At 42.9% G+C, this 25,048-nt stretch overlaps 1 protein-coding gene and 1 pseudogene across 1 annotated transcript in view; both read right to left on the bottom strand.

Annotated features, from left to right (window-relative positions):
* Positions 1-2,868: 2,868 nt before the first annotated feature.
* On the bottom strand, positions 2,869-7,191 carry LOC129397453 (syncytin-1-like; annotated as a pseudogene).
* Positions 7,191-25,048, bottom strand: part of GRK7 (G protein-coupled receptor kinase 7) — a 56,367-nt gene continuing 38,509 nt past the window's right edge. The window contains exons 5-6 of the mRNA XM_003826524.5: positions 19,332-19,606; positions 7,191-10,217 (exon numbers count right to left, since the gene is read on the bottom strand). Of these exons, the coding sequence (XP_003826572.2) occupies positions 9,881-10,217; positions 19,332-19,606 (612 nt within the window). The 3' untranslated portion in view covers positions 7,191-9,880. The remainder of the gene's footprint in view (positions 10,218-19,331; positions 19,607-25,048) is intronic.

Below are 25,048 nucleotides of genomic sequence, written 5' to 3'. Positions count from 1 at the left end.
TTTTTTTTTTTTTTGAGATGGAGTCTCGCTCTGGCACCCAGGCTGGAGTGCAGTGGCGCGATCTCGGCTCACGGCAAGCTCCGCCTCCCGGGTTCAGCCCGTTCTCCTGCCTCAGCCTCCCGAGTAGCTGGGACTACAGGCGCCTGCCACCAAGCCCGGCTAATTTTCTTTTTTTTTTTTTTTTTTGTATTTTTAGTAGAGACGGGGTTTCATTGTGTTAGCCAGGATGGTCTCGATCTCCTGACCTTGTGATCTGCCCGTCTCGGCCTCCCAAAGTGCTGGGATTACAGGCGTGAGCCACCGAGCCCAGCCACTATCTGGTCTTTTACAGAGAAAGTTGTAGAGCCTTCTCTAGACAATGCATGGTTTTCCATTGAAACACAAATGTTTCCCTACAATTGGAAGGTCATTCAAGGTCATCCAGCCCAGGGATTCCTAGATTTTAAGATCTTATGGGTAAAATTTCAAAATAAAAATTTGAGGATAGTTATAGGGTCTCTAGTGTTTACTTTTGTCAAATATAACTACCTCATGAAAGAACACATTTTAACTACTCATATTTTAAAGTGAATAGCATATGAAATAGCATATGAAATCTTGCTGCATTATTCTTTCTTTAATTTCTCTGAGTTTTGGTAAAAACTCCACCCCTGAACAGACAGTTAATGGTCTAGATTGTGGAACCATTGACCTGGCCCAATCTCAGGCACTAGCTGCTGGCTCTGTCCAGAAAGGCTGCTGGCTTGGGCCCAGAGTCACGGCCTTACTCCTGTACTCAAGCTGATGCCCTCTGGGGAGAAGGGGCGTGTTCTCTGGTGGGTGGTTATTCCCAGAGCCAGCTTGTGCATGTGTCACACACCCCCTCCAATGATGATGGGTCTTGCCTGGCTTTAAATAATATGTTTTTTCCTAATTAAAAAAAAAATAAATGCTCAGTGCAGAAAACATGGGAAAAAATGGAAAGTACAAAATTCATCTTCACTCAGAGAGATGTAAAGATTTACTGATACACAGGGGGATTAAAAACAGTTTGCAATCTAAAAATCCTAAAGAGACAAAACCTAGCATATGTCTCAGAACCATCATGGAGCCTGGCACATGGCAGGCGCCAATATTTATTGACATAACAGGCCAGGCGTGGTGGCTCAGAGTACCTGTAATCCCAGCACTTTGGGAGGCTGAGGTGAGTGGATCACAAGGTCAGAAGTTTGAGACCAGTCTGACCAACATGGTGAAACCACATCTGTACTAAAAATACAAAAATTCCCTGGGCGTGGTGGTGGGCGCCAGTAATCCCAACTACTCAGGAGGCTGAGGCAGGAGAATCGCTTGAACCCGGGAGGTGGAAGTTGCAGCAAGCTGAGATCATGCCACTGCACTCCAGCCTGGGCGACAGAGTGAGACTCCGTCTCAAAAAAAAAAAAAAAAAAAAAAGACAGAAAGAAAGAACAAATAAGTCTGAATAACTGCAATGATTTTTCCCAGATGACTCAAGAAAATTCAGAGTCTCTTTTATTTTTATTTTTATTTGTTTATTTTTTGAGACAAGAGTCTTGCTGTGTTGCCCAGTCTGGAGTGCAATGGCATGATCTTGGCTCACTGCAACCTCGCCTCCCAGATTCAAGTGATTCTCCTGCCTCAGTCTCCGGAGTAGTTGGAATTACAGGTGTCCACCACCATGTCTGGCTTTTTTTTTTTTTTTTTTTGTATTTTTAGTAGAGATGGGGTTTCACCTTGTTGGCCAGGCTGGTCTCGAACTCCTGAGCTCATGATCTGCCTGCCTTGGCTTCCCAAAGTGCTATGGTTACAGGTGTAAACCACCATGCCGGCCAATTTATTTTTTAATAATCTAAATAGCTAATATAGTCAGTCTTCCAGGTAAAAAAATACTTGTGCTTATCTTTTTTCCTTATGTACTTTGTATCATTTTTTCCCTTTTAAGATTTATGGCTGGGCGCAGTGGCTCATGCCTGTAATCCCAGCACTTTGGGAGGCCCCGGTGGGCAAATCACTTGAGGTCAGAAGTTTGAGACCAGCCTGGCCAACATGGTGAAACCCCATCTCTACTAAAAGTACAAAAATTAGCTAGGCATGGTGGTGCGTGCCTGTAGTCCCAGCTACTTGGGAGCTGAGGCAGGAGAATCACTTGAACCCGGGAGGCAGAGGTTGCAGTGAGCTGAGATGGCACTATCGCACTCCAGCCTGGGTGACAGAGCAAGTCTCCGTCTCAAAAAAAAAAAAAAAAAAAAAAAGATTTATAACTGCCAAGAAAAACAATTTAAGAAGCAAGGATTATTTGTGTTCATTAGTTTTCATCATATTTTACTGTCTGAACAATTTATTTAAATTGTCTTATTAAACTGCCCTAATGATACATGCAGTATAGTGATATTTAGAAATTGATCTAGTAGACTTTAATTAATTAATTTATTTACTTTTGAGACAAGGTCTTGCTCTGTTACCCACGCTAGAGTGCCAGTGGTGTGATCATGGCTCACTGCAGCCTCCTGGGCTCAATCAATCCTCCTGCCTCAGCCTCCCAAGTAGCTGGGACTACAGGCATACGCCAGCACGCTTGGCTAATTTTTGTATTGTTTTCAGAGACAGGGTTTTGCCCAGGCTGATCTTGAGCTCCTGGGCTCAAGTGATCCTCTTGCCTTGGCCTCCCAAGGTGCTGGGATTACAGGCGTGCACCGCCAAACCTGGTCCGTCTGGCAGACTTTAATGATTTCAAAAGATATGCCTCGCAATTTCTAAGAAGCAAAAATTGTTGAATTATTTCACATTTATGCCTGATTACCTAAATGAGAAACATGTTAAAATTTATATTCAGGCCGTGCATGGTGGCTCACGCCTGTAATCCCAGCATTTTGGGAGGCCAAGGTGGGTGGGTCATGGTAGGTCAGAAGTTCTAGACCAGCCTGGCCAACATGGTGAAACCCCATCTCTACCAAAAACACAAAAAATTAGCCAGTGTGGTGGCAGGCTCCTGTAATCTCAGCTACTTGGGAGGTTGAGGCAGGAGAATCACTTGAACTCGGGAGGTGGAGGTTGCAGTGAGCCAAGATTGCACCATTGCACTCCAGCCTGGGCAACAAGAGCAAAGCTCTGTCGCCAAAAAAAAAAAAAAAATATATATATATATATATATATATTTAAAACAAAAAATTGAGGCTGGGTACAGTGTCTCACACCTGTAATCCCAGCACTTTGGGAGGCTGAGGCGAAAGGATCACTTGAGGCCAGGAGTTCAAAAGACCTGCCTGGGCAACATAGTGAGACACCATATCTACAAAAATTAAAAATAAAAATAAAAAATTGAGAACAATTTTTAACCCTTTGTGGCTTGCAAAGGTAAAATTAATAACTTCATACTATTTCCTATAAAAACATCATTCATATCTTCTGCCTTGCACAGCTGTTCTCAGCCCCTTCCAGCAGTTTATTAACTCCATCTCCTCCTTTGAGAAACAAACATTCAAAATAATCCCTGATAAACTGGAAGAATAAAAATGACTTCTCCCTGGTTCTTCTTTGTCTAAATATTTAACTCACATATATCTTTGTTTCCCCTGACATTTCATTATGTTTAATGAGATTTTCTATTAAAACATAAGGTCATTTTAACTTTTAAAAAATAAGCAAGCATCATGTCTTTTCTTTTCTTTCTTTCTTTCTTTTTTTTTTTTTTTTTTTTTTTTTTTGAGACGGAGTCTTGCTCTGTCACCCAGGCTGGAGTGTAGTGGCACGATCTTGGCTCACTGCAAGCTCTGCCTCCCGGGTTCACACCATTCTCCTGCCTCAGCCTCCCAAGTAGCTGGGACCACAGGGGCCCGCCACCATGCCCGGCTAATTTTTTGTAGTTTTAGTAGAGACGGGGTTTCACCATGTTAGCCAGGATGGTCTCGATCTCCTGACCGTGTGATCCGCCCGCCTCAGCCTCCCAAAGTGCTGGGATTACAGGCGTGAGCCACCGCGCCCGGCCTCTTTCTTTCTTTTTTTTTTTTTTGAGACAGAGTTTCTCTCTTGTCGCCCAGGCTGGAGCGCAGTGGTGCCATCTTGGCTCACTGCAACCTCTGCCTCCTGGGTTCAAGCAATTCTCTGCCTCAGCCTACCAAGTAGCTAGGATTACAGGCGCCCACCACCACACCTGGCTAATTTTTTGGTATTTTTAGTAGAGATGGGGTTTCACCATCTTGGCTAGGCTGGTCTTGAACTCCTGACCTTGTGATCCACCCGCCATGGCCTCCCAAAGTGCTGGGATTACAGGCATGAGCCACCATGCCTGGCCCAGCATCCTGTCTTTTCAAAAATTACATCCTTCCTTTGATGAGGCAACTGGCTGTATCTGATTTAAATCTTTCCTTAACCCCCCAGCCCAACAACACCCTGCACCTATCCCTTTGCATTTCTCCGCCCCTCGAACATTTAACCTCCTGGGTCAGGCCTGCCCCTCACCTGCCCATGTCATGGTAAGCCTCCTGCACTCTGACTCGATCCAGATGGGAGCCCACATATGACAGAGAGGCCTAGAAGCAGCCTTGGACCCTAACTTCCCCACTCATTCTACTTAGATTTTTCTTTCACTGTGTATGAAAATTTTCCTTCTCAACTACTTCCAGGGACCCAGATCTCTTTCTTCTCTTACTTCCCCTAGAACTTTTCATTACGGCGTCCTGGTTCAGGCCTTAGTGGTTTTGTCCCCTGATCATTCCCTCTCAATCCACTGTTACTGGCCACAGTCTTCAACAGATTATGCCCCTCCTGTGTGCAAGTCATGCACTACTGGCTTCATATACATGATTTCTGGTCTTCACAACAACCCTGTGAAGCTGTGGGACTTGAGGTACAAAATCTCTATGAGCTTCCATTTCCTGATTTAGAATGTGAATATTAACACTAACAGGAGCCTACATTCTGTATTCCACACCACATTACCTTTCTTACATGCTTGTCTTTTCTCTATGTTGTCCCCAATGCCACACTGTGTATAATTAGATCTCAAGACACACTTGGTTATTTTTATTTACTATTTTTATAATTATTGACTACTGCTATGGTTTGGGTCTGTGTCTCCACCCAAATCTCATGTGGAATTGTAATCCCCAATGTTGGAGGAGGGGCCTGGTGGGAGATGATTGGATCATGGGGGTATCTTTCCCCCTTGCTGTTCTCATGACAGTGAGTGAGTTCTCACGAGATCCAGTTGTTTAAAAGTGTGTGGCATTTGTCTCCCTCTTCCTCCTTCAGCAGCCATGTAAGACGTGACTGCTTCCCCTTTGCCTTTAGCCATGATTGTAAGTTTCCTGAGGCCTCAGCCATGCTTCCTGTATAGCTTGTGGAACAGTGAGCCAATTAAACCTCTTTTCTTTATAAATTACCCAGTTTCAGGTTTTTTTTTTTTTTTTTTGCAGTTGCAAGGTTTAACAGTGAAGACAGAGCTCCCATACAAAGGGAGGGGACCCAAAGAGGGTAGCCATTGCCGGCTCGAATGCCTGGGTTTATATCCCGATCATTGTCCCTCCCGCTGTGCTCTCAGGCAATAGATGATTGGCTATTTCTTTACCTCCTGTTTTTTGTCTAATTAGCATTTTAGTGAACTCTCTCTACTATCTGATTGGCCAGGTGTGAGCTAAGTTGCAAGCCCTGTGTTTAAAGGTGGAAGTGGTCACCTTCCCAGCTAGGCTTAGGGATTCTTAGTCGGCCTAGGAAATCCAGCTAGTCCTGTCTGTCAGTCCCCCATCTCAACAGGAAAACCCAAGTGCTGTTGGGGAGGTTGGCCGATGATGGCTCTAACTGCTTCCTGCTGAATTGGGGCATAGTAGGGGTTGTGCAGTTGAGATTTCCTTGGGAGGGGTGCCTTTGATGTCATTAACATCGGAGCATGGGCTAGCAGGCTGGTCCAGGGGTCTGTGGTAGATCTTAGTCACGGACAGCATCTGGGGCTCCATTTGAAGAATGATTTGTAGTTTTACAGCTTCAATTCTGGAAGAGACAAACTTAACAAGGAGGTTAAAGATACAGGCTCCAAAGAGGAGTAACAATATTATTGCTGCTAGAGGTCCTAAGAAGGGGAGAATCCAGGGCATCCATTGGCTGAGGAGGCCCCAAGGTCCAGTGTTTTGAAGCTCCTCTGCTCTATGTTGTATTCGATCTCAAATTTCTTTACCTTTCTCGGTGATGATTCCGGATTGATTAACATAATAATAGCATTCTTCCCCTAAAAATAAACAGGTTCCCCCACTTTTGGCGGTTAGCAAGTCTAAAGCTCTTCGATTTTGAAGGACTACTGCTGCTAGGGAGTTAAGTTGATCTTGCAAGGTGACCAGGGAGTCGGCAACCCATTCCATGTCACCATTTAGTTCTTGGGATAGTTTGTAGTAGAACTGAGTAGAGGTTGTGATACCGCCAATGCCAGTACCTAGTCCACCTAGAACTCCTGCTCCGATAACAAAAGGAAGAATGGGTACTCTTTTGTTGCAGGGCTTAGGTACAATATAGTTGTATAAATCTTGTTCAGTGTAGATGGTCATGGGGGCACTAAGAATGAGAGGAAGCACATAGATTCTGAAGAGCCATTCAAACAACAATAGGCTGAGGTGCCACAGACAAAAATATTCCTGGGAGTAGGCAGACTATTCCTGTGGGAGGAGTTATTCACCTGATGCATTGGGAGTTGGTTGCGTCTACAGTATTGCTAAATTTTACATAGGTGAGGTTTGAGGTATGGGTTATTTCCAGATTGGAAACAAGAGGTCCTACTAAAACGGAAGTGGTGTTTATTTCTGTGCTGAAGTTGTTCCATTGCTCAGGTGCAGGGATTGAAATGTATGGCCTGAAGTGCAGGGGGAGGCACATCCAACAGTTAGTAGGGTTTTGGGCTGAGACCTCATGGAGCCCAGTGAGGGCGGTATTAAATAGGCTTACCAGGCGAGTATGGGTACAGAGGGTTTCATGTAGTTTTGAGAGATCTTGTCCTTTGTAGGGGCTAGGGGTGCTATGTACCCAGGTCAGTTGGGAGATTACTTCCTTTACGTGTTTTTCTCTAGCCTGATCTTGAACTCCACCCCTATCAGACATATCAGTATGGGTGAAGTAAGTCCAACAGACAGTGGCTCCAAGTCCTCCAGGACAACTAGGATTAATCTTTTTTTTTTTTTTTTTTTTTTTTTGAGACAGAGCCTTGCTCTGTCACCCAGGCTGGAGTCCAGTGGCTCAATCTCGGCTCACTGCAACCTCCTCCTCCCAGGTTGAAGCAATCCTCCTGTCTCAGCCTTCCTAATAGCTGGGATTACAGGCACACACCACCACACCTGGCTAATTTGTATATTTTTAGTGGAGACAGGATTTTACCATGTTGGCCAGGCTGGTCTCAAACTCCTGATCTCAGGTGATCTGCCTGCCTTGGACTCCCAAAGTGCTGGGATTGCAGGCGTGAGCCACCATGCCCAGCCTCAGGTATTTCTTTATAGCAGTGTGAGAATGGATTAATACAACTACTTATTCAATTATTTTCCTAAGTTAGTTCTAAGATATAAAACAGATTTGCATTTAAAGTTTATTGAAACAGAGGCAATTCACACTAAGGAACCAATACAAGAGACATTTTTATTTTTTTATCTCTCCAAATTTTTTGTCCTTTTAAAAACTGAGATATTTATCTTTAATTATTAGTTTGCATTTGTCCCTCTGCCAGCTTTAAGGCATAATCAACAAATAACCGACGTTGTTTTTAAATGTCTAACGTCTATAAAGCCCAATCCTGAGAACTCTACCATTGGAGTGCTCTGGTTAATTGGATTTCTGTTAATCACCAATCAGTTTTTTTGTTAAAAGGGACTTGTTCAAAACTTAACCAAACTTTAATTTACTTTCTTACTTCAGGAAAAAAAAAAAAATCTCCTGGGCACACTTCTATCCTGCTTTGGTGACACAGAAATCTAAGCATCCTAGGTTAGGATTTGGAGCATTAGGGAGCATGCTGAGGATGGAGGAGGAGCAGGAAAGTGAGCCGCAGGTGCACCAGCCGAGGCCTCAACTCTCAGAGGGCTTCTTCTTAACTTGTTCCAGGTGTGGTTAATGCTGTCTTGTAGATGAGTATTACTTTTATTCAGATTCCAGTTAACCAACATTTTTTTGACTGGCACTTTTGCAGCTCTTGAATCCTTAACTCAAGGGACAAAACTTTTAAATTGACTTCAGCCAGTTTTTTTACCACTGGGATAAATTTAGATTTTATTATGTGCACATACATCCTGTTAAAAAATATCACCCAGCTTTATATTTGTATCCCAAATATTTTTTCACAGCTGTAGAATTCTCACCTTGGCTGTGCTTTTGAGAAGTGCTAATTCTATCATACAGTGTTGGCTGGGCAGCCACTTGAAATGAGGGTTAGTATTTTTTCAATTCAATTTCTTTTCTGTTTTTTTTTTTTTTTTTTTTTTTTTTTTGAGATAGAGTCTTGCTCTTGCTGCCCAGGCTGGAGTGCAATGTTGCGATCTTGGCTCACTACAACCTCCGCCTCCTGTGTTCAAGCAATTCTCCTGCCTCAGGCTCCCGGGTAACTGGGATTATAGATGTGCACCACCACACCGGGCTAATTTTTGTATTTTAGTAGAGACGGGGTTTACAACATGTTGGCCAGGCTGGTCTTGAACCCCTGACCTCATGATCCATCCGCCTTTGCCTCCCAAAGTGCTGGAATTGCAGGCATGAGCCACCGCACCTGGCCTCAATTTCTAAGCCCATAGGTCTCCTTCAGGCCTTGAAATAGCCAAGAGACCGAGCTCCCAAGATATGTGTGAGAAACTAAAGTGTGCAAGGACAAGAGAAGCTATAAGATGAATAGATTGTCTTGTTTCATTTATACTGCAATTGCTAAAATGACATGCTTTGGGGACATTTGAAAAGTTGCCATCAAAATGTATGATTGAAGTTTTGAGCAACCAAAATAAGATTGAATGTAATAACATTCAAATGTGCACAGCAGTGCCTGCCAAACTCTGCTGCACATTAGAATCACCTGGGGAGCTTCTGAAATTCTAAATGGTCAAGCTGTTCCCATACCTGGGAGTGGGGATCAGAATGTCTATGGATGGGAGTCAGGCATTAGTTTTTTAAAAGATCCCTAGATGATTCCAAAGTTCAGCAGAGTCTGGGAACCGATGGCATATGGTAGTGCAAGTTGAAGCAATTTGTACCATATTACTTAAAGGACTCAACTAAATTTACAGAATGCTTTGATTCACAGATGTCATGGATGTTTACGCTTAAAATGCTTCAACATTATGACAGTAAATTATTTCCACAAAATTGCAAAAGAAACTGTCAGTGAAATTGAAAATTATTCTGTGATCTAAAACATTGCCAAAATATTGTAATCCACTCCTTTTTAGGGGGAGAATGTCAGAAACATTTGTTTCCAGCTTCAAAATCCTTTTTATAAGTATAGAAGCAGAAGAAAGATGAAGGGAAAAAAAGATATAAACAAAGAAAAACTAAAATGATTATTTACTAAGAATTGCAAATGCTCATTTTCTGGGCACACCACAAAGTTCCATTCTCTGTTCCTAGGACTTTGCGTAATACACAGGGACATGATGGTAAAAGGCTGATGCTTTGAGTTTATCAAAATAAACCTGAGTGTTCCTTTTCCCTGCCCTCAGTGAAAACTGAGACTTTACTCATCTTTATGAAGAAAGAAAGAGAAAGAAAATAAAATGTGTTCTAGTGGTGAGCTTGCCTGTCCTTTGAATTGTTTTGTGGTTGTGATGTCCCTCCTAACTGATTAGCCCTCATTCCACAGATTTCCCTGTGTGGAACATTCGAGGATTATGTCAGCCGAGACTCCTGCTGCCTGTCTGGTAAAGAGAGCAATTTACAATAACAAACACACGCCAGACTTGGATGAATTACCCTCCCCACAACCCGTAGGTCTGTTGGGGTCATTCAGTTCCTCAAACAGTCCCGTTTCTATAATTTCTTCCTGCCATGCTATAGGAACAGCACCTGTCGCAAAGTTTTTGAAGAACTGCTTATCTTTGTCATCAAATTCCACCCCCCGAACCTCAGAGAAATCATCAATTTCAGCGATGTCTTTGGCATAAACCACCGAAGGGTCTGGCACAAATGGGGGTTCGATTAGGCCGGCTTCCAGGCGAGGAAAGTTGATCGTTTTAAAGAAATGATGTTTCCTGGGATCATCAGACTTTTCTCTATGAAGAAAGGAGATGATCAGCCTGAGACAGAGTTAACAAAACAAAATGGGACATGTTCTAACAATACAAAGTGTGTAGCATTCTTTTCCTACATTTTATTTTAATTGCAAAGACAATATAATAACATAAAGAATAACTGAAAAATAATAACTTTTGAAATCACCCCAAATTCCCGTATAAGTAGACAGTAGCATTCTCATTATTTGCAGATAGCTTTCACCTGTAGATGCAATTTTTAAACAGTGAAGCTTTGGACACGACTTTTATTCTTGGTGTTTCATGGAAATACTAGGAAAGTTCTGTAGAAACACACCTGCTTGCCTGCAGCTTCCAGTCATTGCCTCTTCAGGGTCACACAGAACAAGTTAAGCATATCTCTGTCCCACAGAACCACCACTCCCATTTAAAAAGGCAGCACTCATATCCCTTTATTGGTAATATGATATGATTCCTACAAGCCCCACTTACCTCCCCAACTGCCACAATAATCTTGGTGTTATTTCTTTAAAGACTTAACAAAATCCATTAGTAATTTGCAGTAGTATAAATTTAGTACTCAAGACTATGATTATTATTATCAAACCCTCCATCTCTATGTTAGAAATTATTAGAGTATCTAAAGAAAAAAGTATGTTCCCAACTGTGTAACCTCTACTATTAATTTAGTTATCTATTGCTGTGTAACAAATTGCCCCCAAATTTAGTGCCTTAAAACAACAAACATTTATTATCTCACAGCTTCTGAGGGTCAAGAATCTGGACATGGCTTAACTGGGTGTCTCTGTCTCAGAGTCTCTTGTGAGGTTGCAGTAAGGCTGCTGGCTGAGACTGTGGTCTCATCTGAAGGCTCAGCTGAGGCTGGGGGATTTGCTTCCAAGCACACTCATGTGGTTATTGTCAAGCCTCCATCCCTTATCACATGAGCCTCCACAGGGCTGTCTTGAAACATTGCAGCTGGCTTTCCCAAGGCCAATGATCACACACACACACACACACACACACACACACACGGCTCAAAATAGAAGCCATAGTTTTTTTAATAACCTAATCTTAGAAGTGACATCTCATCACTTCTGCCATATTCTATTTCTTACTGAAGGAAGACCACACTTAAGGCAAAGGGATTATACATGAGTATGAATGCCAGGATGTGGGGATCATTGGGAGCCATCTTAGGGGCTGCCTACCATACTCCTCTTGGTTACTCTTAAATCTAGGTTGCAACAAAATAAAAAGTGGGCTGTTTTGTGGCATCAGATTCAAAACGATTCTTTTCTTTTAAAAAATGTGAATATATTTCCTGGTCTGATTAAGAAACATCTTCCACATACAAGTGGACAACAAACATATGAAAAAATGCTCATTATCACTAATCATCAGATAAAAGTAAATTAAAACCACAATGAGATACCATCTCATACCAGTCAGAATAGCTATTACTAAGAAAAAACAAACAAACAAAAAACAAAAAAAACAACAACCAGACATGGTGTCTCATGCCTGTAATCCTAGCACTTTGAGAGGCCAAGGCAGGCAGATTGCCTGAACTCAGGAGTTTGAGACCAGCCTGGGCAACGTGGTGAAACCCCATCTCTACTAAAATACAAAAAATTAGACAGGCGTGACAGTGTGTGCCTGTAGTCCCAGCTACTCAGGAGGCTGAGGCAAGAGAATTGCTTGAACCCAGGAGGCGGAGATTGCAGTGAGCCAAGATTGTGCCACTGCACTCCAGCCTGGGCGACAGAGAGAGACTCCGTCTCTAAAAAAAAAAAAAAAAAAACCAACCAACAAACCAAACAAACAAACAAACAAACAAACAAAAACAGATATTGGAGGGGCTGCATAGAAAAGAGAATGCTTGGCCGGGCGCGGTGGCTCACGCCTGTAATCCCAGCACTTTGGGAGGCCGAGGCGGGCGGATCACGAGGTCAGCAGATCGAGACCATCCTGTCTAACACGGTGAGACCCCGTCTCTACTAACAATACAAAAAATTAGCCGGGCGTGGTAGCGGGCGCCTGTAGTCCCAGCTACTCGGGAGGCTGAGGCAGGAGAATGGCGTGAACCCGGGAGGCGGAGCTTGCAGTGAGCCGAGATCGCGCCACTGCACTCCAGCCTGGGCGACAGAGCGAGACTCCGTCTCAAAAAAAAAAAAAAAAAAAAAAAAAAGAAAAGAGAATGCTTACACATTGTTGATGGGAAGGTAAATTAGTTCAGCCATTCTGGAAAGCAGTTTGGAGAGTTCTCAAAGAACTAAAAATAGAACTACCATTTGACCCAGCAATCCTATTACTGGTATATACCCAAAGGGAAATAAATTGTTCTACCAAAAAGACATACACTCATATGTTCATCACAGCACCATTCACAATAGCAAAGACACAGAATCAACTAAGGAGTCCATAAATGGTGGATTGAATAAAGAAAGTGTGGTACATACACAATATGGAATAATATGCAGCCATAAAAAGGAATGAAATCATGTTCTTTGCAGCAACATAGAAGCAGCTGGAGACCATTTTCTTAAGTGAACTAACATAGAAACAGAAAACCAAGTACCGCATGTTTTCACTTATAAGTGGGAGCTAAACATTGGGTAAACATGGACATAAAGATGGGAACAACAGACACAGGGGACTACTAGATGTTTTGGGGGTGTGGCAAGGGTTGAAAAACTACCTATTGAGTACTATGCTCACTACTTGGTGATAGATTCAATTGCATCCAAAACCTCAGTATTACACAATATGTCTTTGTAAAAAACCTGCACATATACTCCCTGAATCTAAAATAAAAGATTTTTTTTTTAAAGAAATGTCTTCCTTTTAAAAGAAGTCAGTTTCCGCCATAAGTCAACCTCAATAGAAATTAATCATATTCATGGTCTCTCCTTTACATTTTCCATTCAAGATATCAAAAAGCTTTTTGGGAAAGGATTGAGAGCTTGCCCCATATATTCCTTTCAGAGATTCCCCACTATGTCAGATGATAACTACAACAGACTCTGCCCAGCAAGACGACTAAGGCAACACCCAATAATGGCATAACTAATAACAAGAATGAGGATAACTGACATTTATTCAGGGCCTACTGTCAGTTAACACAACATTCAGCTCTTCACTTATATTATTACATTCAACCAGTACAACAGCCCTGTCTCTAAGTCCTGTATTTTTGGCTCCTTTATGTGCTTCTGCATTCATGAATAACTGTGCATCTGAGGAAGCCAGAGTAAATAGGTGACTTTTTCAAAGGAAAATGTATAATTAAATTTTATTATGAAAAGAGAAACTTAATTGGAGGCATCTGATGATCCAGTGATTCCTTGGGTTCTTGTTCTGTGACCCAGCCCTACCCACTTCCAGAAAGGTCTATCCGGAATTTCTTGGATTTTCCCACTGTGTATGGAGACCTGGATCAAAAGGTGCTACAAAGGGTGTCTTTTCTAAAAGCCACCAAGTCTCCACCAACTGAAAGAAAGAAAATGCAGGCTTGCCATCTACCAGAACCGACTGCCCCAGTGTCTGTGTGGTTTACATCTTGTAGGTTAAGAGCCTTGAGGGAGAGTTACTGAGATAAATGGAAGCTTCAAAAATAGATTTTTAGGCCGGGCACAGTGGCTCACACCTGTAATCCCAGCATTTTGGGAGGCCAAAGCGGGTGGATCTCCTGAGGCCAGGAGTTTGAGACCAGCCTGGCCAACATGGTGAAACCCTGTCTCTACTAAAAAATACAAAAATTAGTCAGGCCTGGTGGCACATGCCTATAATCCCAGTTACTTGGGAGACTGAGAGAGGAGAATTTCTTGAACCTGGGAGGCAAAGGTTGCAGTGAGCCGAGATCGGGCCATTGCAGTCCAGCCTGGGTGACAGAGCAAGACTCTCTCATAAAACAAAACAAACAAACAGATTTTTTAAAAGTCAGATTATTAAGGTATAATTTACACAGAAATATTCACCTTTTAAAGGTATCAGATGGATTTTTAAACATGGCAGAAGGATAGAGCTAGAATGCCATCCAAATAAATCAGGAATGAGCCCCAGACCTGCATGTCTCAAAGAGAATGAAGGCATTGGAATGGGACTAGGTGCCACAGGGAAAGTCTTGCATCACTTCCATGATCACTGGCGGGCATGAATTGAACACACTGTGTCAGGGGTCAAAAGGGCCCTTAAAACCCAGTCTAAGCAGCTTTCACATGAGTAAATGGAGACGCCCAGGAGCTTGGTAACTCAGGAGACTTGCCAGACCAGTCTTTACATCAGGATGAACAGTTCTCACATGGCATCTCAAGCACGCCACGCCCAGGGAGCCTTGGTTTGTCCATCAGGGGTGGCTGACTGCAGCCCTTTTGCAACTAATTATAAAAGACAAGGAAACCATGGGTCACTCTGAGGTTTCCTTTATGTTCTTCAACAACCCAACTAGATGCCCCTGGAGGGCAGGATTCATGCCTTGTATACCTTTTCCCAAGAAATGCCTGTGGGTGCTGCTGCTACCAGTGAAGACTGGGCTTTCCAATCTCTATTCCTTGTTCTTGTGGCTGGGCCACCACAAAAATGATGTCTTTGATCTTTTGCATTAGCAACTCCCACCACAGTTCCGTCATTAAAATAGCAGGCTGATTATTTCACTCTTACATCTTTCCCTGGCAGTTCTGTGCAGGGCTCTTTCGGCCCATCATTGTGCGGTACACTTTGAACAAATAGGAGAGGCTGTTGCTGGAGGCAGTATCTTTTGTAACAGCCAAAGAGGCAGCTGCAGGGAGGACTTCTGCTCATTGGAGTGGAATATATTTCAGAGCATTAACAGAGGCTCTCGTACTATGGAACCCCACACAGAGATTACAATGGATTTTCTTATAATAGTCAATGAAGCAAAGATACCACCTGCCTATACATGAGGCCCACAAGGGAATTTGGTCTGCCAAGAACAGTAGGTATTGGCATGAAATTGTTTGTTGGAGAAGCACATAAATCAGAGACTTTCACGATTATTTGCTGTTGTTCTGCTGCACTGCCTGACCAGAATAAAACCTGCAAAAACTTAAGTGATCTTCAGCATTTATTTTATTGGAAGACCCTGTAGTTGATCCCATCTGGAGCCTGTGGAGATGCTCAGAAAAGCTTTTGGCTTCTCTGCAAAATTATCTCCCAGACCCATAAAGGCAAAAAGGTAATCCTTTTCAGTGATGTCTAAAGGAGAAGGGTCTTTAATTCATTTCAAATGCTTAAGAAGGCAACAGGGAGGGAGCATTTGAACTCTGCTGTGTAACATGCTGTCGAGGCATTTGCCTTGGCTTGGAGGATGCCCACTACATTAATCCAACGTGATCTCGTTTGATTAAATTTTTTAAAAATATAAAGAGTTGAAATAAAAGTGTTGGAAGATTCTGCAATTATAGAGGCCCTAAGAAAAAAAAATGTTGGAAGATTTTCTGTTTCACTGAACAGCTGTTTTTTATATGCCTTTCCTCTAATGTTGTAAAGTCTTATTCAAAACAGTCACAACAACAGATGCTTTATTAAAAAGGCTTTGCTTGAGGAAGCAGCTTCAGGGAGTGACCAGTCTTTAGTGTGCTTTAAAGTGTTTACAGTGCTTTAAGGTAGCATTTTCATGAAGTTTGTTAATATTTCATTTTGTAAACCCAAAGTCTGCTTATAGAGTATTAAGATATATTTTATTTAATTTTTGTTTTTTTAATTTTTTTTTGAGACAGAGTTTTGCTCTTATTGCCCAGGCTGGAGTGCAGTGGCGCGATCTTGGCTCACTTCAACCTCCGCCTCCCAGGTTCAAGCTATTCCCCTGCCTCAGCCTCCTGAGTAGCTGGGATTACAGGCACCCGCCACTGCACCTGGCTAATATTTTGTATTTTTTTAGTAGAGACGGGGTTTCATCATGTTGGCCAAGCTGGTCTCGAACTCCTGACCTCAGGTGACCCACCCGCCTTGGCCTCCCAAAGTGCTGGGATTACAGGTATGAGACACCGCGCCCGGCCAAGATGGATTTTAAATCAAACGTGGGAATTGAGGCATCCAAGTGGGTGTTGTTCCCTTCAGGGAAGTCATCTAAACAGACTGTCCTCCTGACTCAGCCACTGCTCCCGCACCTTTGGATACTCACTGAACTTGAAGACCATGAGGGTAGAGATTGTTAGTGATTGTCAGTGGTCACCATATCCTATTTGATTCTCACTCCTGGGCACGCAGAAGACACTAGTCAGCACCCTCACCCATTGGCAGGACCCGAGGACTAGTTCTGGCCAACAGAACTGCGTGTGAAGTGTGTGGGATCGAGACCATCCTGGCCAACATGGTGAAACCCCGTCTCTACTAAAAATACAAAAATTAGCTGGGTGTGGTGGTGGGTGCCTGTAATCCCAGCTACTCAGGAGGCCAAGGCAGAAGAATTGCTTGAACCTGGGAGGCCGAGAGATTGCAGTGAGCCAAGATTGTGCCATTGCACTCCAGCCTGGGCAGCAAAGCAAGACTCTGTCTCAAAAACTAATAATAATAATAAATAATTTGTAGGTCTCCAATAACTGAATGTAAGACGGTAAGAGGGTAGAGAATGCGTTTCCTCCCTGACAATGTGTGAGTGTACACATATAAATCTCTCTCTGAGAGGGAGAGAGAGAGAGAGGGAGAGAGAGGAAGGGAAGGAGGGATGGGGAGAGAGAGAAAATAGGCGAGAGAGAGAGAGGGAGAGAGAGGAAGGGAAGGAGGGATGGGGAGAGAGAGAGAGAGAAAAGAGGGGGGGGAGAGAGAGAGAGAGATTGATTGATTTAATTTACGGCTTTGTAAATCCAAAGTCTGCAGGGTAGTTTAGCAGGCTGGAAACCCAAGGAAGAATTGCAGTTTGACTCCAAAGGTGGTTTGCTGGCAGAATTACCATTTCTTCTGGGGAAGTCAGTCTTTTCTTATTAAGGCTTTCAACTGATTGGATCAGGCCTATCCACATTACGGATGGTAATCTACTTTACTCAAAGTCTACTGATTTAAATGTTAATCTCATCTAAAAATCTGCCCAGAAATATCTCAATAATATTTGACCAAATATCTGAGTACTGTGGCCTAACCAAGTTGACACATAAAATTAACCATCACACCCACAACCCCCCCCCCCATTTTATATATGAGGATATTGAGACTCAAGGAAAGTAATTCAATTGCTTGAGGTAAAATGACCAGTCTATAGCAGAGCTGGGACATGAATCTATGTCTATGAATCTAAAGCTCTTGATTTTCTCCCTACACAACATAGTCACTCACTGCCAAGGGTCTTTTCACAGGCCAATTTTTACGTCTTTTTTTCTTCTATAGTATCTTTTTTTTAGAGACAGGGTCTTGCTCTGCCACCCATGCTGGAGTACAGTGGCATGATCACAGCTCACTGCAGCCTTGAGCTCCTGGGCTCAAGTGATCCTCCCACCTCAGCCTCTTGAGTAGCTGGGACTACAGGCATGCACTTCTACACCTGGCTAATATTTGTATTTTCCGTAGAGGCACAGTCTCTCTATGTTGCTTAGGCTGGTCTTGAACTCCTGGGCTCAAGCAATCCTCCCACCTTGGCCTTCCAAAGTTTTAAGATTACAGGCATGACCACTGCGCCCGGCCTTCTAAAATAGCTTGATCTTCTTATTCTATCATAAACAATGAAACTTGGCTTCAATTTTAACAGTTGGCAACGTCATAAATACTTTTTGAAGGACTGATGATATCCTACGGGAGACATTTGAAAGGAACAGAATTTTCCAGAGCTATGACTATCAGTACTGGTAGTTTTATGTTTTCATTTTAATTATTATTACTATTATTATTATTATTATTTTGAGATGAAGTCTTGCTCTGTTGCCCAGGCTGGAGCGCAGTGGCGCGATCTCGGCTCACTGCAACCTCCGCCTCCTGGGTTCAAGTGATTCTTGTGCCTTAGCCTCCTGATTATCTGGGATTACAGGTGGCTGCCACCACTCCTGGCTATTTTTTTGTATTTTTAGTAGACATGGGGTTTCACCATATGTTGGCCAGGCTGGTCTTAAACTCCTAACCTCAGGTGATCCGCCACCTCAACCTCCCAAAGTGCTGGTGTGAACCACCATGCCTGGCTCACAGGCGTGAGCCACTGTGCCCAGCCTGTTTTAACTATTTTTGAATAGATAATGTAACAGTGTTAAGTACATTCACACTATGTTGTTATGCAACCAATCTCCAGAACTCTTCATCTTGTAAAACAGACAATTTATACTCATTAGACAACTTCCCATTTCTCCTCCCCTTAACCCCAGGAAACTGCCGTTCTACTTACTTTCTTTCTTTTTTTTTGAGATGGAGTTTCGCTCTGTCACCCAGGCTGGAGTGCAGTGGTTCGATCTTGGCTCACTGCAACCTCTGCTGCCTGGGTTCAAGCGATTCTCCTGCCTCAGCCTCCCGAGTAGTTGGGATTACAGGCACCTGCCACCGCCCCTGGCTAATTTTTGTAGTTTTATTACAGATGGGGTTTCACCATCTTGGCCAGGCTGGTCTTGAACTCCTGACCTCGTGATCCACCCGACTCGGCCTCCCAAAGTACTGGCATTACAGGCATGAGCCACCCTGCCCGGCCTTCTACTTTCTGTCTCTATGAATTCGACTACTCTAGGTACCTCATGTAAGTGGAATAATGTAATATTTGTTTTGTTTAATGGCTGCATGTGATTTTAATACATTTATTTACTCAACATGGTTCAGATGCAAAAGAAACTAAGGTGATACAGTGAAAATTCTTATTTGCATCCCCATCCCCAGCCCCCAATTTCCCTTCATCTGACATAACCAATCCTATAAATTCCTTGAAATATTCTATACAACCATTTGAATTATGTATTCTTTTTTTTTTTTTAATGCAAGCTGCTTTGCACCTCACTTTTCCACCTTAAAATACATCTTGGAAATTGTTCCATAGAAAGTGCTAATAGTGTTTGAAAGTATTAGAAATATTTAACCATATAATATGCAAATAAAAATAAGAAAATCATAATACTTAATTCCAAGACTTTGCCACAAATCAAAAGTATTCTCCTAATCCCTGTGGACAATACTGGTGTCAGCAATCCTCTCTGTTACGTGCTAGTTTACCTGCTTCCTAAGCGTTGCTCTGGTTTCTTAGCCAAGAAGAGCCTGCAAATATCTTTTGCTTCCTCTGTGAAGTTATCGTGCTGGAATTTGACCTCGTCTTGCAGAGTTCTTTGCTTTAGATCCTCTTTACTGACCTTTTCCTTGTAATCTTTGAATGGTGTTCGTCCAGCAACCATTTCATAAATGCTGCATCCCATGGCAAACCAGTCCACAGGATAGGAATAACTTACCTTTTCCATTAGGATCTCAGGAGCCATGTAACCATTGGTTCCAGCCTGTAACATCCCAAACAAAAAACAAGACAACACAGAACAAAGACACTAAGGTGAGTGTAGCAGACACTGCTGACTGCCTACCTAATACACATTCTCCTTTTCTTCCCTTGTTGAGGGAACCCTAATTTGTTTGGGGTGGCAATGTGTCTAACCTATTCTTTGTGCTGCTTTCCCAGCAGCTTTGGGTGCAGCCAGGGGAGGCCATGCGATCCATTTTGGCCAATGAGATAAAGAGTTGGTAGCTAAGGTCACCATGAAAAGGGAAGCCGTAGCTGCTCTTGATGTGGGAAAATCTGTTACCTCTCTTAGGCTCATCACCTCATCTTTAAGATGAAAAGTTCAAGTGGATGTCTATAAGATCCCCTAAGCTCTGCTTTTTTAAAAATTCACAGATAATAGAAAATTAGATGTATATGATTTTTTAAGGTTGAGCACTTTATTACTAATATTAAATGTTCATATGTTGTCTAGTCTATCATGTTTCTTACTCTATGTGCTATGTAATAACATTAACATCACACACCTCTGCCTGTCTCTGCACTGAATAATTAACACTGTCATTTTAATTGAGGAAATTCCACACACACATGAAATTTCATTTCACATGCATGACTATGTATTATAGGCACACTTCTACTGACAATATATGCCAAATGATCATTAGATTAAATATATATACATATTCACTTTATATATATACATACATATTTATTTCTATATATAAGACATATCTATTTATATATACTTGTGTGTATGGTAAATTACACATAAAATTTACTATCTAAATCATTTTGCAGTGTAAGTTCAGTAGTGTTAAGTACATTCTCACTGTTGTGCAACCAATCTCCAGAACTACTCATCTTGTAAAACCGATAATTTACACTCATTAAACAACTTGCCATTCTTCCTCCCCTCAACCCCAGGCAACCACCATTTTACTTTCTCTCTCTATGAATTTGACTGCTCTAGGTACCTCATATAAGTGGAATCATGCAATAATTGTCTTTTTATGGCTGCATTGATTTTAATACATGTATTTACTCAAATATATATGTGTGTGTGTGTGTGTATATATATATATATATATATATTTTTTTTTTTTTTTTTTTGAGATGGAGTTTCGTTGTGTCACCCAGGCTGGAATGCAGTGTCCTGATCTCAGCTCACTGCAACCTCTACCTCCTAGGTTCAAGCCGTTCTCCTGCCTCAGCCTCCCAGGTAGCTGGCATTACAGGTGCCTGCCACCACGCCTGGCTAATTTTTGTATTTTTCGTGGAGATGGGGTTTCACCATGTTGGCCAGGCTGGTCTTGAACCCCTGACCTCAAGTGATCCTCCCGCCTCGGCCTCCCAAAGTGCTGAGATTACAGATGTGAGCCACCGTGCCTGGCCGACTCGGACTTTTCAGAGAGCAATATGACAGAGAGCAATGGGAAACGAAAGGTAACAAATTGTTCGTGTCTTTCAACCAGATTATTTAACTGTGGAGTATGTACCTCAAAGAAGAGACTCAGAAGAAAGAAAAAGGAATCTATATTGAGATGTTCATAACTTCATTAACTCAGAATGGTCACGAGCTGGAAACACCCAAAGGCCCATCAATAAGATGATAAACCAGAGTCTATTGTTAATACCAAGGAATTTATATATGTAATGATTGTCACCCACTGATTACAACTATGCATTTCAGTACTTCAGGAAAGGTTGGAAAAGTTGGATGCAGTGGTGTGTGCCTGTAGTCCCAGCTACTCAAAAGGCTGAAATGGGAGGATCCCTTCAGCCAAGGAGTTCGAGGCTGTAGTGCGATAGACGAGCCACAGCACTCTAGCCTGGGTAACTTTGTGAGACCCGGTCTCTACGAAGAAAACATTAGAAAGTGTTGAGCTGTGCATTAGGTGTTTTATTTCTAGTTGCTTAAGTATTTTTTAATGTAATGCTTTAGAAATATGAAATTTCATGGATAATTTCTACATGGATCACAACAAGAAAAAACATGAATAATCCAAGTACTAATGAAGAGTGATTGGCCTGAACAAGAAAGTTCTGGAAGTGACTAGGATCTAACGGGCTGTGCATGAGTCAGCATGGCAGTGCTGTTTTCAGAGAAGCTGGTATATAATTTGGGTGACCATATGTTCCGGTTTGCTTGGGACAGTCCCAGTTTACATCTGTTGCCCTGGCGTCTTGTCCAGTTTTGCATTTGTCCAGACAAAAGGGTCCTGTAGGCGCCTCTGAGGCCCAGGACACAGTCTTACTCATCTTTGTCTCCAAATCCAGGCACTTATCACAGGGCCTCACCTGGTGCATGCCATGTTTTTAAATAAATAACGACAAAGACGATGACTAGATGTTTTCCATTCACTATGCAGAAAACATTTGTTGAGTCATGCCCTGCAATGAGTTCCAGGGATACCGAGACCTGTAAGGCCTGGCCCTTGCCCTTGAGGATTTAGAGACTGGTAGAGACAGACAGGTCAGAAGGTTGATTCAATAGAGTGTGGAGCACGCGCAGGGGGGCCCAAGGGGTCAGTGTGTGCATGTGTGTGTATCTGATTGTGTGTGTATGTGATTGTGTGTGTATGTGAGTGTATGTGCCTGTGTGTGTATGTGTGTGTGTGGGCATATGAGTGTGTGTATGTGAGTGGGTGTATGCGTGTGTGGGTGTATGTGTGTGTGCGAGTGGGTGTGTGTATGTGAGTGTGGTGTGTATGTGTGTATGTGAGTATGTGTGAGTATGCATGTGTGTGTGAGCATGCGTATGTGTTAATGTGCATGTGAGTGTATGTGAGCATGTGTATGAGAGCGTGTATGTGTATGTGTGCATGTGAGTGTATGTGAGCATGTTTGTATGTGCATGTGTGTATGTGTGCGTGTATGTGAGCATGTGTGTATGTGTGCATGTGAGTGTGCATATGTATGTGTATGTGAGGGTGAGTGTATGTGTGAATGTGCATGTGTGTATGAGAGCATGTGTGTATGTGTGTATCTGTGCATGTGTATGTGTGTGTATGTGTGCATGTGTGTATGTGAGTGTGTGTATGTATGAGCGTGTGTATGTATGTGTGTGAGTGCCTGTATGTGTATGTGTGTATGTGTATGTGTGTGTTATGTGAGTGTGTGTATGTGTGTGTGTGTTGAGAATACTTCACCGAAGAGCCACAGCTGGCTGAATATGAGGGAAACACCTAGAAGGCTATCCAGGTAATGAGCATGTGCAAGAGATGGAGTCAGAAAAAGTGTAAGGTATTGAGGGAGCTTTAAGGAATTTGGTGTTTCTAGAATACATGATTTGGGGCATGCCATGGGGGGAGGGGAGATGGGATTGAGAAACTGTATGCTAAGGTAGCAGACTCTATTCCCAGTCTCCCTTTTCCTTTGCCTCCCTCTATCACGAAATCCCAGATGACTAAAGACAACATCTCTCCCAGCCTCCTTTGCACACGATAGTGATATGAGCTTTATTTGAGAGGTGTGCAAGCTGAAGGTGCAAGGGCTTGGAAAAAAGAGAAGTGAGTTTACTCGAAAATAAAAGATGTAAGATTGATTACATGGATGGATAGAGAGGATGGATAGATGGACATTTGATAAAGCAAATCTAGTAAAATGTTAATGATATACAAGGAGTATTATTTGGCCATAGAAAGGAATGAAGTACTAGCCGGCAGTGGTGGCTCATGCCTGTAATCCCAGCACTTTGTGAGGCTGAGGCGGGCGGATCACGAGATCAGGAGTTAAGAGACCAGCCTGGTCAACATGGTGAAAACCCGTCTCTACTAAAAATACAAAAAATAGCTGGGCGTGCCTGTAATCCCAGCTACTTGGGAGGCTGAGACAGGAGAATAGCTTGAACCTGGGAGGCAGAGGTTGCAGTGAGCCGAGATGGTGCCATTGCACCCCAGCCTGAATGACACAGCAAGACTCCGTCTTGGGGGAGGGGAGAGTGGGGAAGAAAGGAATGAAGTACTGATACATGCTTCAACGTGGGTGAACCTTGAAAACATGCTAAATGGAAGAAGCTAGTCACAAATGACCATGTATTACATGATTCCATTTATATGAGGTGTCTAATATAGGCAATTCCATAGAGACAGAAAATAGATGAATGGTTGCTTAGGGGTGGAAGAGCAGTGTAATGGAAGTGACTGCTGAAGGATATGGGATTTCTTTTGGGGGTGAAGAAAATGTTCTAAAATTGATTGTGGTAATGTTTGCACACCTCTGTAAATATACTAAAAACCAGTACTTTTTTTTTTTTTTTTTGAGACATCTGTCGCCGTCTGAAGTGCAGTGGCGTGATCTTGGCTCACTGTAGCCTCCACCTCCCAGGTTCAAGCGATTCTTCTGCCTCAGCTCCTGAATAGCTGGGACTACAGGCGTGCACCACCATGCCTGGCTTTTTTTTTTTTTTTTTCAGTAGAGACAGGGTTTCACCATGTTGGCCAGGCTGGTCTTAAACTCCTGACCTCAGGTGATCCATCCTCTTTGGCCTTCCAAAGTGCTGGGATTACAGGCGTGAGCCACCGCGCCCAGCCAGTACACTTTAAATGCATGGTTTTTATAGTAGTTAAATTATATCTCAGTAAAGCTGTTAAAAATGTCAGTGATAAACTCTAGGTAATGGGTATTTCAAAGGTGCTCGTGTGAAATTCTTTCTGAATTTTTTCTGAAATTCTTTCTGAAATTCTTTCAACTTTGCTCTATGCTTGGAAGATTTTATAATAGAATATGCAGAAGGGAAAAGGAGAGTGAGGGAAGGGGGATGTGATGCCCAGCTGGCTGCTGGTTCGTCAGGCACAAGGGAGTCTTCTGGAAGAGGCACAAGGAGGTAGCACAGGAGAGAGTGGATGAGGGGGATGCAGCTGCCCAGTCCTTCCCATCTCCCGTTTCCATTGCTCAGGGATTATCCGAAGAGCTATATTGCCGACATGTCATCCAGTTGATTAGCAGCTGCCCAGGAAATAAGGCTCCATACCCGACAGGATGATGTTTTATCCAGATGATGTTTTATCCAGCTCTGAAAGTGGAGGGGCAATGCAGCCTGGATATGCTGCTGACAGAGAACTGTCCAAGAGGGAGAGAAAAGGAGGCAGTAGAGGGAATGTAGGAAGGTGTGTGAGGTTTGTGGTCCAGTACACCAATATGATGAAATTTCTCAAGGACATACTTTGATGTGGGGCTTTTATCATCCACGGTGCTGGCTATCATGGCTATCAGCTGGCCCCTCAATCCAGAAACCAATGGCTGTCTACACTGGGAAATTATCTCACACTGTGTGTGTGTGTGTGTGTGTGTGTGTGTGTGTCAGAGAAAGAGAGAAAGAGAGTTTCAGTCTGTCACCCAGGTTGGAAGTGCAGTGGTTCAATTGTGGCTCACTGCAGCTTCCACCTCCCAGGCTCAAGCAGTCTTCCCACTTCAGCCTCCTGAGTAGCTGGAACCACAGGTG

Source organism: Pan paniscus, chromosome 2 (genome assembly GCF_029289425.2).
Source record: "Pan paniscus chromosome 2, NHGRI_mPanPan1-v2.0_pri, whole genome shotgun sequence".
Taxonomy (NCBI): domain Eukaryota; kingdom Metazoa; phylum Chordata; class Mammalia; order Primates; family Hominidae; genus Pan; species Pan paniscus.
This window is presented reverse-complemented; position numbering and strand designations above follow the sequence as displayed.